The 15,365-nt window shown below is 44.3% G+C and overlaps 1 protein-coding gene across 4 annotated transcripts in view; it reads right to left on the bottom strand.

Moving 5' to 3' along the window:
- Positions 1-15,365, bottom strand: part of LOC140398609 (phosphatidylinositol 5-phosphate 4-kinase type-2 beta) — a 119,434-nt gene that overhangs the window by 13,254 nt on the left and 90,815 nt on the right. For all 4 annotated transcript variants that reach the window (XM_072487449.1, XM_072487448.1, XM_072487451.1 and 1 more), the window contains 2 exons: positions 8,193-8,231; positions 1,318-1,431 (listed from right to left, as the gene is read on the bottom strand). In XM_072487449.1, coding sequence (XP_072343550.1) covers positions 1,318-1,431; positions 8,193-8,231 — 153 coding nt within the window. The remainder of the gene's footprint in view (positions 1-1,317; positions 1,432-8,192; positions 8,232-15,365) is intronic.

Below are 15,365 nucleotides of genomic sequence, written 5' to 3'. Positions count from 1 at the left end.
GTGTATTCTGAAGAATGCCTTGTTGCAAAACACAGACTCATTGTAGTGCACCAGACATTGCACAGTATATTTATTAGCCACCTTTATGTAACCTGAGATCGCACCATTCAAGCCAAGACCTGATGGTGGGTCAGTGCAGCTGACTTCAACTTGAAAACAAATTTTCTGGGACCCTCCAAGGCTCATGTCCAGATGACCTATAGAGTCTGCTGACCTTGATGAATATCGACAGGGTCATCCTTTGGGCTGCAAGAGCCATGCACTATGCAACAGGAGCTGGCATCATCGATATGGGCCAAAGCACAATATAAAAGCAATCATTGGTGCATAGTTTATTCCCGCTCCATTGATGCTGACTGCAGAGACAGGACCATTGAAGCTAACTCGGAGCATTTAGATCAAGGCTGTAGGGCAATAGTTTGTGGATTTTGTGAACAAACAAAGAACAAAGAACAATCCAGCACAGAAACAGGCCCTTCGGCCCTCCAAGCCTGTACCGGTCATGATACCAACTTTTGCCAAAACCCTCAGCACTTCCTTGTGCCGTACCCCTCTATACCCATCCTATCCACGTGTTTGTCAAGATGCCTTTTGAACGCCGTTAATGTATCTGCTTTCACAACCTCCCCTGGCAACGCATTCCAGGCACTCACCATCCTCTGCGTAAAAATACTGCCTCGCACATCTCCTCTAAACTTTGCCCCATGGACCTTAAACCTATGCCCCCTGGTGACTGACCCTTCCACATTGGGAAAGAGTGCCTGCCCATCCACGCTATTCATGCCCCTCATAATCTTGTGGACCTAATCTTGAGTATCTAGTAAAGCTGGTACATCCCAAAATGTTCATTAGTATTGGATCAACATGACTGAGTCAGAGCTTCTGGTCAGGAACATAGGCATGTAGGAACAAGAGAAGGCCAATCAGCCCCAAAATTTCATTTTTCCGTTCAATCATATCACAGCTAATCTTTATGTTAACTCTATCTACCTGGCTTGGAGGAAAGGAGAAATTGTTGCTTGTAGCAACAATTGCTTGAAGTTAACTGTCCAGTTGAGTTTAGGTCAGCCCAATCCAACCAGTTCTCGAATGCCCTTCAAAAAAGAGAATCTACCCTCTTACCCACATGTGACACAATTTCCGAAATTCAAAATCCCAAAATAGGAGTCAAGTACTCAAAAGGCACAAGAAGCAAATGCAGCATCAAGTGTCTGGTCACCATATGACTAAACATACATCCTATCTAAAACTGTTTGCATGCACTGAGTTTCTCAGTGGTCTCAAGTTTCTACGTAGTAAATTGCAATGATAACTGACCTCAACGTCACGCTTGAGTTTGTCCAAAAACATCTTTTTATTTTCATCTCCAATTTGAATTCTCTGTCCTTCATTTAGGAAATCATTGTCCTTCAGTGTTGGTAAATCTTTAGCCTGTAGCAAAACAAAACATGAGACTGCACTCAAATACAAAGCACTTTCCAAGATGGATTATACATTGGGATCAATCCTATTTTTTTTTTAAAACCTTATTTGTGGGATATAGGCAACACAGCACAGTTACCTTCATTGACCCTGACTAGTTCCCTTGAATATTGCACATCTGTTAATTCATTGGTTTTCCAAATGAGAGGTTTGCTACACCATTTCAAATAGCACTTCAGACGTTAACTGTCCAGTTGAGTTTAGGTCAGCCCAATCCAACCAGTTCTCGAATGCCCTTCAAAAAAGAGAATCTACCCTCTTACCCACATGTAGACTACAATGGGTAAGGATGGCAACGTTCCCTTTTCTGTAGGTCATCAGAGAACGAGTTATGAATTTAGCAAAGCCCAGCAGTATACTGCTTTAAGTTCTTTACGCACATATTCTAAAGCCTGTGGCATCTGAACTGTGACAGACTTGTGCTAGGCATGGGATTATGACAACAACTTGCATTTTTATATATGCCTTTAGAATCACAAAACGTTCCAAGGAACTTCAGAGAAGCTATTCAGGACCGGCATGTTCCTGTGAGGAAGAAGGATAAATACGGCAATTTTCGGGAACCTTGGATAACGAGAGAGATTGTAGGCCTCGTCAAAAAGAAAAAGGAGGCATTTGTCAGGGCTAAAAGGCTGGGAACAGACAAAGCCTGTGTGGAATATAAGGAAAGTAGGAAGGAACTTAAGTAAGGAGTCAGGAGGGCTAGAAGGAGTCACGAAAAGTCATTGGCAAATAGGATTAAGGAAAATCCCAAGGCTTTTTACACGTACATAAAAAGCAAGAGGGTAGCCAGGGAAAGGGTTGGCCCACTGAAGGATAGGCAAGGGAATCTATGTGTGGAGCCAGAGGAAATGGGGGAGGTACTAAATGAATACTTTGCATCAGTATTCACCAAAGAGAAGGAATTGGTAGATGTTGAGTCTGGAGAAGGGGGTATAGATAGCCTGGGTCACGTTGAGATCCAAAAAGACGAGGTGTTGGGCGTCTTAAAAAATATTACGGTAGATAAGTCCCCAGGGCCTGATGGGATCTACCCCAGAATACTGAAGGAGGCTGGAGAGGAAATTGCTGAGGCCTTGACAGAAATCTTTGGATCCTCACTGTCTTCAGGTGATGTCCCGGAGGACTGGAGAATAGCCAATGTTGTTCCTCTGTTTAAGAAGGGTAGCAAGGATAATCCAGGGAACTACAGGCCGGTGAGCCTTACTTCAGTGGTAGGGAAATTACTGGAGAGAATTCTTCGAGACAGGATCTACTCCCATTTGGAAGCAAATGGACGTATTAGTGAGAGGCAGCATGGTTTTGTGAAGGGGAGGTCGTGTCTCAATAACTTGATAGAGTTTTTTGAGGAGGTCACAAAGATGATTGATGCAGGTAGGGCAGTGGATGTTGTCTATATGGACTTCAGTAAGGCCTTTGACAAGGTCCCTCATGGTAGACTAGTACAAAAGGTGAAGTCACATGGGATCAGGGGTGAGCTGGCAAGGTGGATACAGAACTGGCTAGGTCATAGAAGGCAGAGAGTAGCAATGGAAGGATGCTTTTCTAATTGGAGGGCTGTGACCAGTGGTGTTCCACAGGGATCAGTGCTGGGACCTTTGCTGTTTGTAGTATATATAAATGATTTGGAGGAAAATGTAACTGGTCTGATTAGTAAGTTTGCAGACGACACAAAGGTTGGTGGAAGTGCGGATAGCGACGAAGACTGTCAGACGATACAGCAGGATTTAGATTGTTTGGAGACTTGGGCGGAGAGATGGCAGATGGAGTTTAATCGGACAAATGTGAGGTAATGCATTTTGGAAGGTCTAATGCAGGTAGGGAATATACAGTGAATGGTAGAACCCTCAAGAGTATTGAAAGTCAGAGAGATCTAGGAGTACAGGTCCACAGGTCACTGAAAGGGGCAACATAGGTGGAGAAGGTAGTCAAGAAGGCATACGGCATGCTTGCCTTCATTGGCCGGGGCATTGAGTATAAGAATTGGCAAATCATGTTGCAGCTGTATAGAACCTTAGTTAGGCCACACTTGGAGTATAGTGTTCAATTCTGGTCGCCACACTACCAGAAGGATGTGGAGGCTTTAGAGAGGGTGCAGAAGAGATTTACCAGAATGTTGCCTGGTATGGAGGGCATTAGCTATGAGGAGCGGTTGAATAAACTCGGTTTGTTCTCACTGGAACGAAGGAGATAGAGGTCTACAAAATTATGAGGGGCATAGACCGAGTGGATAGTCAGAGGCTTTTCCCCGGGGTAGAGGGGTCAATTACTAGGGGGCATAGGTTTAAGGTGAGAGGGGCAAGGTTTTAGAGTAGATGTACGAGGCAAGTTTTTTTACACAGAGGGTAGTGTGTGCCTGGAACTCGCTACCGGAGGAGGCGATGGAAGCAGGGACGATAGTGACATTTAAGGGGCATCTTGACAAATACATGAATAGGATGGGAATAGAGGGATGCGGACCCAGGAAGTGTAGGAGATTGTAGTTTAGTCGGGCAGCATGGTCGGCACGGGCTTGGAGGGCCGAAGGGCCTGTTCCTGTGCTGTACATTTCTTTGTTCTTTGTTCTATCAAACAGTCACGTAACAGGATATTAGGACAGGTAACCAAAGCTTGGACAAAAATGTAGGTTTTAAGAAGTGTCTTACAGGAAAGATAGGTAGAGAAATGAAAAGATTAGAATCATAAGAGTTTTATAGCACAGAAAGAGGCCCTTCAGCCCATCGTGTCGGTGCCGGCCATCAAACACCTATCTATTCTAATCCCATTTACCAGCACTTGCTCCGTAGCCTTGTGCGCTAAGGCGTTTCAAGTGCTCATCTAAATTTATGGAGAGAACTTCGTAATTTAGGGTTCAGTACGGCCATCAATGGTGGAATGACGAATATCAGGGATGTGCAAATTACATAGCTTGCTTTAAGGTATCTCCATCTGAAGAAAAATATTTGTTATTATGTAGACTGGGAATGGTGAAAATGTTTTCCAAATCTCCGCAGTGTGAGGGACCCACTATTCTTAAGTTCATTTATTTTAGCAAATATGTAGGCAAGATTGGCTTCTAGCGTTCTCCAGGTAGCCATGAGTATATCTTGGGAGTTTCAATGCCAATAGTGATGCTTCAACAGTGCCTCAACAATGAAAGTAACCACAACAGACATCAGTAGTATGGACACATGCTCAATAGGAGGATGCCATGCATGTAACTAGTTAAATCACATGGGAAACCACAGTAGAAACTGGCGTTGCTCAGGCCAGACACAGTTACACTGCTGCCATCTCAAGTATCTTGAAAAAGTGGCACTGCTTTACATGCTGATTTAGATTGTGAACATCAGTGGGCACTTGTCCATGAGACACGTAAGGAAGGGTAAAAATGAATCACTTATTGGAGCACTGCAGGTCTGACTGTAACAGGTTTTTTTGTGAACCGAGAAAGGATGTGATTTGCCAAACCGCAGGAGTTCAATGTTGTACTCTTTCAGATTATAAAGAAGTAATCGGACAGATTTTCTGAATTTCTCAGAATCCCTACAGTGTAGGAGGCCATTCGGCCCATTGGGGCTACACCAACCACCTGAAAGGCCCCCATGTCCTCACCCTATCCCCATAACCCCACCTAACCTTTTAGACATTAAGGGGAAATGTAGCGAATCTTCTGATCTTTGATCTCTCTGCCTTGGTAAAAAGGTTAATAAAAGACCTACAGTGGTACATTCCAGAGGAATTCCATTAATTCAAGTCTGCTGCCATTGCTGTCTTTAGGACAGATAATTGCAGACTTATTACTCATCAGAAACTTTTGAAGTTTCAGGATAGTGTAGGGTCCTTGGCGGCGTGAGGCAGCAGTGCTAACTACTGCGCCACCGTGCCGCCCGCTCTGATCCATTTGTGATCGCAGCTTCTTGCTGAGGGCATGGGATTGAAGAATTATTCCTCCTGAAGTTCTTTCTCAATCATTTCCCTTCTGTGCTGGAAAGCCCAATTTTAACATTCTTTCCTCAAACTACTCCTTTCCTTGTGTGGTTGTAAATAAATGTGTACTGATTTTAGAAAAATGTGATAAAATAAAAAAGGTGCCAGAAATAAATGACCTTCAAAAGTGTCACATACTAAGAAAAAACAGAAAAATAAATATCTGGAACAGTAATTGTTTGTGTCTTCAACACTATGTTGCAAATGTGGATTGTGAAGGTGGTACTCAAATGTCTAAGAATAAATGAATCATTTCTCTCAAGACACCTGGAAATGGGCAATTAAAGCGCATACCCTTTGCATGGAGCAATTTCTTCCCTCTCACTTATCCAAAAGATGTAATTTTATGTGAAGTAAAACAAGGGACGCATCACAATTCTTCTGACATATTTGTCATGGAGTGTGATGGCTTTAATTTGCTTCAATTCAATGTTACAGAAGCAACACAGCCACTAGAATGAATAATCCCTTGCACTGTTATATCTTTACAAAATCTCAAAGTAATCAGAATAATCTTTTATTATTGTCACAAGTAGGCTTACATTAACACTGCAATGAAGTTACTGTGAAAATCCCCTAGTCGCCACATTCCGCACCGTACACAGAGGGAGAATTCAGAATGTCCAATTCACCTAACAAGCTCGTCTTTCGGGACTTGTGGGAGGAAACCGGAGCACCCGGAAGAAACCCACGCAGACACAGGGAGAACGTGCAGACTCCGCACAGACAGTGACCCAACCTGGGACCCTGGAATTGTGAAGCAACAGTGCTAACCCCTGTGCTACAAGGAAGAGCTTTCTATTATGTTTGGAAGATATTTTTAACAGGAAGCCCTTTTAATTGTTTGCAATTTAGATATCGTCTGCTCCTAAAGCACAAAGGGAATAAAGTTTCATTGACTGTGCCCCTGTCCATCACATTATTTTCTCTTCAAGTTGCTGACAGCAGCCCTGCTGTACCAGGCACAAGGGACAACTTTCCATCTGTAAGCCTTTACATCAAGAATCAGCAGGATTTGTATCAATTAGGGCAGTGTTTCCATTAGAAACCGCCGACTAGCCAGAAGTGCAAGTAGAGCTACGTATATTTAGCGATATGCAGTAGTTACAGGAGAAACACATTATACACAATGTAGGTAAGCGTACTTCACATGTATGTTTACTTAAACACGTACCTTTAATTAATAACCAAAGTAAAGTATTCCAAACGATTTTAAAAAACACTCATTCTACATTTCATCTTATCAATTTACTAACACACAAAAAGGTCCAAGTTCACATGCACAGGCCATGTGAATACAAGTATCAAGATATTGTGGCAATGAATGCATCTGTTAGCCTCTTTCTAATTAGACACACCTGACTAACATTAGACATTACTCCATTTTGCTGAGGTGGCAAGAAGACAGTACAGATGAGTCAACTCTGTTCTCACTCAACATCCATCCCTGTAACCACCCAACAATGAGGGAGACCTGACTGACATTCCTCTCTCTCACCACCCCAGAACCATTTCGGAGGCTGACTGCAGCACCTCTACTGATGTCCTGCCTGGGATTAACAAACTCAGTGTGCAGTAGGCATTGAATCTGGGTGTTTCTAATTTATATGGCTTAGTGCTAGACTGGGCAATGCCTAATTTCCATTGTAATTTCATTTTTCACTTTTTGAGTCAGATTCAGTTTGACTCTCCACATTGGAGAGTTGTTCGTAAGACATCAGCTATGTTGGGTTTACAGCAGAGGAACGGATCATTCAGCCCCTCTGGAATGCCAATATTAATGCTCTACGCAACCCCCCTCCCACCCTTCTTCAACTAACCTACCAGCAATCCTTCTACTAGTTGGGACCACAACCTGCTCCTAAGTCTTATGTTCCTCTGGTATATGATCAGGTTGAAATGATTAAATATCAAAAACGTCATTCAACTTCCTGGAAAACCGTGCACTCGAGATCTGCAGATGTGTTGCTCAATCCACTCTGGGTACAGGTATTGTGAAGAGAATATTTCAGGTAGGTTTACTTTTAGCCGACCGAGGTTGGTCATTGCATCGATTATTATTTTACATCTATTTCCTTCTTTAACGTTACAGAATTCTTTCCTCCCACCTCACTCCCTGGCACACACATTGCGAGGCTTCCACATGTACTCTCTCGGAGGGGCACGGTGGCAGCACTTGTGTTTCTTCTTCCTTGTGCGAACCTTCCCGGAGAGTATGGTCGATATTGATAATTCATAAGAGAAGCAACTAATGCAACTCTAATCCCACCTCTCAGTCTATTGGAGCTTGCAACAGTCTTGCATCCAATTCAATTATTTTCAAAGGCGGCATCTTACTGAATTGAAAATAACAATATCACACAGGAATTGACATGGGCCTCTGTTCCATCACAAGCTATGCCTTTATCACAAAAATAAAGCAAAGACCTACGGCAATAAGCATTCTCAAGCCTCACACAGAGAGATACACTGTGCTGGCCAGTTCTATAAATATAACGGTTTAATAATTTGTCTTTTTTTAATTACAAAAATATTTCTTTTTATAATAACAGATATATAAAACAAACAAGAATGCACTATTAAATCCTGGCTTTTGTGGAATAAAAAGGACTCGCAAATTGACTGTTTGCGAACATGTGTTAGTCATATTTCTATGATAAAACAAATGCATATATAAAAGCAAGGCTACTGTTGGAAGCTGACTGAATGCTAATGCATTTCATATACAGAGATCAACATACCTTTTCTTTTCCACTAGCTTCCCTCGATACCGTTGAACCCTAAGGAAGGAAGCAACAAGTAAATATTACCACTGTTCTTTTCTAAATAAAAAAATATATTTTAAAATATTTCAGAAATGTCTTGATTGTACACCACACCAAGCAAGGAGGATGGCATAAACCAATTACCAAAGCTCCATATATCCCAATCTTCTGTTCACTTTCCCAATGGTGGTGGAGGAGGATGAGAAAGGGGACCGAGTTGCATGAATATGAAATGGAAGGGTCCACCCTCTGACTTTCCCTACTTTCCTGAAGGGAGTACTAGTCATCTGGTCATGAACAATATATAATTCTAAGCTGAATTTGTGCATATAAGTGAAAGGTAAAAATGGTCTTTGTTTCATTTTGGGTAGTTTTACGAACCTTAGTGCCTGGGTGTCTGTGACTAAAGGTTAGGTCTTTTGGGTTTCTTTGTATCTATACCTTTTCAATGAGGTTTTACAATCCCCGAAGTTAAAGAGATGGGTTAAAATGGGTCAACGGTTTAGTAATTGTGGGAGAAAAACACAAAGTAAAAAAAAAACTAATTACTGCCTAATGACAGTGACACAAATACAAAGAAAAGACAGAGATAGTTCAGTGTGTGACAGGGAGAGGGGACAGGAATTTTAAGCCCTCCGACAAGAAAGACTGCACGGTGGCGCAGTGGGTTGGCCCTGCTGCCTCACGGCGCTGAGGTCCCAGTTCGATCCCAGCTCTGGGTCACTGTCCGTGTGGAGTTTGCACATTCTCCCCGTGTCTGCATGGGTTTCGCCCTCACAACCCAAAGATGTGCAGGTTAGGTGTATTGGCCACACTAAATTGCCCAATTCATTTTTTCCAATTAAGGGGCAATTTAGCATGGCCAATCCACCTACCCTGCACATCTTTGGGTTGTGGGGTAAAATCCACGTAAACACGTGGAGAATGTGCAAACTCCACACGGACAGTGACCCAGAGCCGGGATCGAACCCAGGACCTCGGCGCCGTGAGTCAGCAGTGCTAACCACTGCGCCACCATGCTGCCCAGTGGGACATTAGTTGACTGAATAATCAGTTATAGGACTCAGTAAAGTGATCAGCGATGCTACTGGAAAACTGAGTATAGGAAACTCATTTGTTTGCTCTGCAGTTGCAGAAACAGTGAGGTTAGAGTGCAGTCTTTGGGTGTCTCGGGGAGAGATACAAGTTGGGTGAGAAATATCAAGTGAATGATCAGGAATTCACTGGAAGAAAACCGTTTGCAACTATGAAGTCCCAAGCGAGAAGCCTTTGCATCAAGCTAGTGATAACTCTTCAATGGTTTGTGTGTCAGTTAAGATATTGCTGAGGCAAAGGATTAGGGGAAATCTGAATTGTCTTGTGTTTTCATTGAGACCTTTCCAACCTTTTTATCTGGTGTAATACAGGTCACGTCTGTTGCTCTCGTAGATATTTTATGCTTTGTATCAACATTTCAGCAGCGGACTTCTGTGAATTTGTTCAGTAGCTTTCCTCTCCAGTTTCTAACAAAAAGGTTAGGTTCTATCAAGCCAGGTTTCACTCTGGAATGTGACTTGTCCAGTATTAACAGGAGCTGGGTTCGCAACAATCTGCTTGCTGCCTCTGTCATGTCACATGGGAGACCTGCAGTTGCTCATGTGGACAATTACAATGAAGTGCAACCCCACAACCCGCCATAAGTGTCCTTTTGGAAAAGGTAGGAAACAGTTAGAAATACACCTATGGTACAGTATAGCAGTACAGGATGACTGTAGAATTTTTAAAATAGCAGATATTAAGTTAGGGAAGCCAGAGCAGCATGTGGCGCCGGGGATAGCACTGGGTCTGCGGCGCTGAGGACCCGGGTTCGAATTCAGCTAACAAGCAGCTTGAGCTCCTAAAAATGTATCTGCTTCTCAGAGAGTCAAAGTTCTTAGTTATGCAATTTCTATCAAGTGTTCAGATGTAGCGTACGTTTACAAAAGTGAGGAGCTGCATACAGTTAATGCATGCAACATTTGTGTAGTTCAGCATCTTATTGAAATAACTGAAATGATAGAACATGTTGGTGTATATTATACAGGTTGTACACTGGAACAGAAGTAGAACATTCAACTATTGAGTCTGGCCTGTCATTCAATTACATCATGAATGATCTATGTCTCAACCCCATTTATCTACCTTTCTTCCATATCTCTCAACATCTGTACTTAACAAAAATGTATCAATCTGTTTTGAAAATTTCAATTGACCTCCAGTATTAGATGGGCAATCTGCATTATAAAATCTTCGCTTATTAGAGGTAAAGCAGTCAAGTACTAAATTTCTGTAAATGTAATTTGCATTTTAAAATTCTCATCCTAGTCTTTAAGTCCCTCCATGGCCTCACCCATCCCTATCTCTGGTACCTCCTTCAGTCTTACAAACCTCTAGGAACACTGCATTCCACCAACTCTGACTTCTTGCACATCCCGGATTTCAATCATTCCACCAATGGTAGGTGCCCTTGCTTTCAATTGCCTAGGCCTTAAACTCTGATGTTCCCCCCATTAGCTTTTCTGCCTCTCTTCCTTTCAAATAAATGTTCCTTAAGGGCGGCACGGATGCCTCACGGCACCGAGGACCCGGGTTCGATCCTGGCCCCGAGACACAGTCCGTGTGGAGTTTGCACATTCTCCCAGTGTCTGTGTGGGTCTCCCCCTCCCACAACTCAAAGATGTGCAGGGTAGGTGGATTGGCCACACTAAATTGACCCTTAATTGGAAAAGAAAAATAATTGGGTACTCTAAATTTTTTTTTTTTAAATATAAATGTTCCTTAAAACCTGTCCCTTTGACCAAGCCTAATACTGGTCACAATGCCGAATATTGCACTAGTGGCTCGTATTCAACTTCTATTTGATTGCACTAGTGTGAAGGGCTTCAGGACATTTTACTAAGTTAAAAAGCTATATAAATGCAAGTTGTTGCTGTGTTATTGTATAAATGACGGTTATGTAGACATCCAAACCATGTCTCATCCTTGCCCAACATTCACACATTCACCTTGCATCAAAGAACACTGAGTAGCAATCAAGAGCAGGGAGGCCCTTGTGTAATTTCCCTCCCCCCTCTAATCAAAGGCTTTGAGGCCAACAGCAGTGTCCCAATACAAAGAACCAGAAGCAACCGGAGGAAACCTTTTTTACGCAACAAGTGATTAGAATTCGGAATGCACTTCCTGATAAGGTGGTGGAAACAGATTCAATAGAGGCGTTCACCTTTGAATTTGTCGGACGCGATGGATGGGATTGCCCAGTCCACTTTAAACAACCCTAACAGGGATTTAGGGCAGCACGGTAGCATTGTGGATAGCACAATTGCTTCACAGCTCCAGGGTCCCAGGTTTGATTCCGGCTTGGGTCACTGTCTGTGCGGAATCTGCACATCCTCCCCGTGTGTGCGTGGGTTTCCTCCGGGTGCTCCGGTTTCCTCCCACAGTCCAAAGATGTGCAGGTTAGGTGGATTGGCCATGATAAATTGCCCTTAGTGTCCAAAATTGCCCTTAGTGTTGGGTGGGGTTACTGGGTTATGGAGATAGGGTGGAGGTGTTGACCTTGGGTAGGGTGCTCTTTCCAAGAGCCGGTGCAGACACGATGGGCCGAATGGCCTCCTTCTGCACTGTAAATTCTATGATAATCTATGATTAGTTAGCACCATGAACCTATGCCCGTTGACTTATTGATGAAACATCTTAATGACAAACAGCACAGCTAAATCCTCCTTCCCAACGTGGGCATAATTGCGTTCAGCTGCGGCTAGCGTCCGGGATGCGATAGGTATTGGGTGCTCCATCCCATCGTCCATTCAATGGACCAAGACTGCCCCGATGCCAGAGAGCAAGGCATCGCACATGACCACTAGTGGCCTTGCGAGGTCGAAATAGGTGAGCAACCGGAGAGATGAAAGCTGCCTCTTCACCTCTGTCAATGCGGTCTGCTGTGGCGGGGAACCAGGCGGCACAGAAATGTTGTGGTTGCGTCAATGGATCCACGCAAATTCTTGCTATGGTTCACGCGAATGGTGCCCAGGCCAGTTTGTAAAACCTTGGGGGATTTTGCGAGGACTCAGTGTGTAGCCCCGCGTGCACATCTAGAATATCTGCTGCCAATCAAGGTGGAAGCGCTGTAGCCAGTCTCACCTGAGAAAACTGGGCCGCTGTCCCATACTATGACCAAAGGCAGGCTTGCGGACTACAGCCTGAAGGCAGCAGGGATGATCGTTGTACCATAAATCGGCTGCTGTTCCCTGGTGTAGGTGGCCAACCAGGCCTCGGTGTCTTGTAAAGACAAAGGTTGTACCCCAGTCCGGATCCGTTCAAACATGCTTCTGCCCATGGCCGAGACGGCAGCGCCCGTGTCCAGTTCCATTTGGGTCGGATGACCGTTGACGTGGATCGTGATCTTTATTGGTGTCACCTTTGTTGTCGAGAGGCAGTTTAGCTGCTGGCAATTATCGGTAGATTCCTCCACGACGTGCGCAGGGAAATGGGGGGGGGGGGGGGGGGGGCATCAATGTCATGCAGGGCGATAGGCAGGCGGACCGACACGTGGACGGTGCTCGCCGTGCCTGTGTTGGCTACACATCTTGCAGCACCCGGAATCGGGCTCCTCAGGGTCGGGAAAGCGGTCCTGCCCAGCTCCCAGGGTCCTCGGTGGTCAGTCCAACTCTCAGTAAGCGGCTGTCCAAGGCCGAGAGTCGGGATTTCTTGGTCAAGGAGGAGCCGTCCTTCCGGGAGGGGAAAGTTGCAGCCCAATGCGACGACCTCCATCCCCTGCAATTCTTGAATGCCCTGCTTTGCACTTTCACATGACATGATTATTGCATGGCCCTCTTAAGGTTTAGCTAGCAACTAACGCAGACCAGCCTATCCCGCAGCATCTCCGTCAGCAAAGCTTTGTATTTGCAATAACATGCAAGGTCCCGGAATGGGCCATAAACTCTGCCACGGACTCTCCCGAAGTTCGTTTAGGTGTATTCAACCAGTAGCGTTGGACGATTACGGACAGCCGAGGGTTGAAATGCTCCCCTACCAGGGGAACGGCTGAGAGTCCGGGAAGTCAAGCTCTTGATCACCCCATAAGTGGGCTTCCTGCAAGCACTGAGGAGGATAACGGTTTGGCGCTCATCCCCCCGGTGATGGCATTTGCCCAAAATCAATATTGCATCGGTTCAACAAACTGCGAACAATCATCGGTGCCGCGTCAAACGCCTCAAGCTTCCAGACGTGCGGCATGTCTGCAGCTGGCAAAGCGACTTCCCGATGCCTGCAAAAAGGGGGCTGAGTCCGGAGGAAATGGCGTCGCCTACAGCTCCAATTTACCCTCGTCGCCAGTGTTAGGTTTTGACGAAGCGACCACAAGAGAGCACAAGGAAAAACAAGAAGGTTTAATAAACACAAGCAAACTAAGTAGACATCACTCCCTGAAAGGATTCCTGCGACCCTGGCCCACAACCGGGCCGGGGTCTTTATATCCGGGTTTATCCTTCTCTTGAAGGAAGCCCCGCCCCTTCAGCGGGTAAGTTCATGTTCTTCGAGGGTCACAGGGAACCTGATCGGCCCAGTCCCGTGACTCTCGTATAAGTTCTAACACTTTCGAAAGTAAATATTGAAGGAAACAGCTAACCCAGATTTGGGCTGAATGTCCTTCCTCTGTACTGTTCTATTCTTTGATTCTATACTCTTCCAGCTTACTTCACATGAATCAGATCTGTTCAGGATTCCCGATCTGATCCCGGCCCTGGCTCACTGTCCGTGTGGAGTTTGCACATTCTCCCCGTGTCTGCGTGGGTTTCCCCCCAACAACCCAAAGATGTGCAGGCGAGGTGGATTGGCCACACTAAATTGCCCCTTAATTGGAAAAAATTAATTGGGTACTCTTAAATTTATTTTAAAAAAGGACTCAAATCTGGAACAAGTCAGTTTATTTGGCTCTGCATCATATAGTGTAGTGTTTTTATGCAGAGACTTTGGGGCGGGTCATGGATTTTTAATTTTTATTTACATAATGGAGTATTCACTTTCCAAAGAATGTGCTTAAATTTCTATAAATTAAATTAAGTTATACTGTGTATTTCAGAATTAATTACTCACTTGGTTCAATAATTTAATTACTCACTCCGCTCCATAATTAGCTGACTTACTGCCAGCACTTAATTAATTTAATAACTTAATTTAAAACATATCTATGCAGAACGCATTATAATTCTACAGTAGCATGATAATTATATTTTTACTGATGTTAAGGAGCCAAAGAAGTCTAGGTTAGCAAACATTTTCTCTGTGGCCATTTGTGACAACACACTTAAAATGTGCAGCAGTTTGTCCACTTATACTGTTAAATGCTCATTAGTACGGGGGGGTTGGGGGGGGGGGGGGGGGACACGTCAGTATTGCCAATAACACAAGTCAAATTAGGGTAAAGGGCCTTCTACTTTATCCCAATTACATGCCTTTAATGCACTTTCAATAACATATCCCCAGGATGTGGAGGAGCAGTGCTCCGAAAGCTAGTGTTTGAAACAAACCTGTTGGACTTTAACCTGGTGTTGTAAGACTTCTTACTGACATCCCCAGGAGAGAGATCCTTGACAAATTACTTGGTAAGGGGGGTGGGGGAGAGAGAATCAGCGGTCCGATCTCTGTGCCCAGCTCTATGATTAATGTTGAGGGCTTTCGTGTCTCTGGTTTTGTACTGCGGAACTGTATGCATCAGGAACTGAGCTCAGGACGCTCCCCACTCATTCCGTGTAAAATCAATAAAGAAAAAGAGGAAGCAAGACATGACCTACACAGCTTAGCTGGTTCAAAGTCATGTTCTAGAGATGCGGACTGTGCCCTAACACAGGGCTCTTATCTACTTCTTCCTATATGCGTAATTACTTGGAAATGAGAGCAGAACCTGGGGCATGGAGCAAAGATCTTAAGTGCGATCTTAAATGCAATCATGTGCTCCTGAGATTTATTTTGGTTCCAAAAGCTGGAATAGCTTTGCAACAGGTGACACCTGAGAGAGTTTAAGGGCATTTTACGTAACTGGAATACACCCAAAGGCAGCCAGAGCCTTTGGGTTGCATTCTCCGTCAGCGGGATCCTCCCCTTCGCCGGCAGCGCACTCACGCCTGAGAATTT

Source organism: Scyliorhinus torazame, chromosome 21, assembly GCF_047496885.1.
Source record: "Scyliorhinus torazame isolate Kashiwa2021f chromosome 21, sScyTor2.1, whole genome shotgun sequence".
In the NCBI taxonomy this organism is placed as follows: Eukaryota; Metazoa; Chordata; class Chondrichthyes; order Carcharhiniformes; family Scyliorhinidae; genus Scyliorhinus; species Scyliorhinus torazame.
Note: the sequence above shows the minus strand (reverse complement) of the source record. Positions and strands in the feature narration are given on the sequence as shown.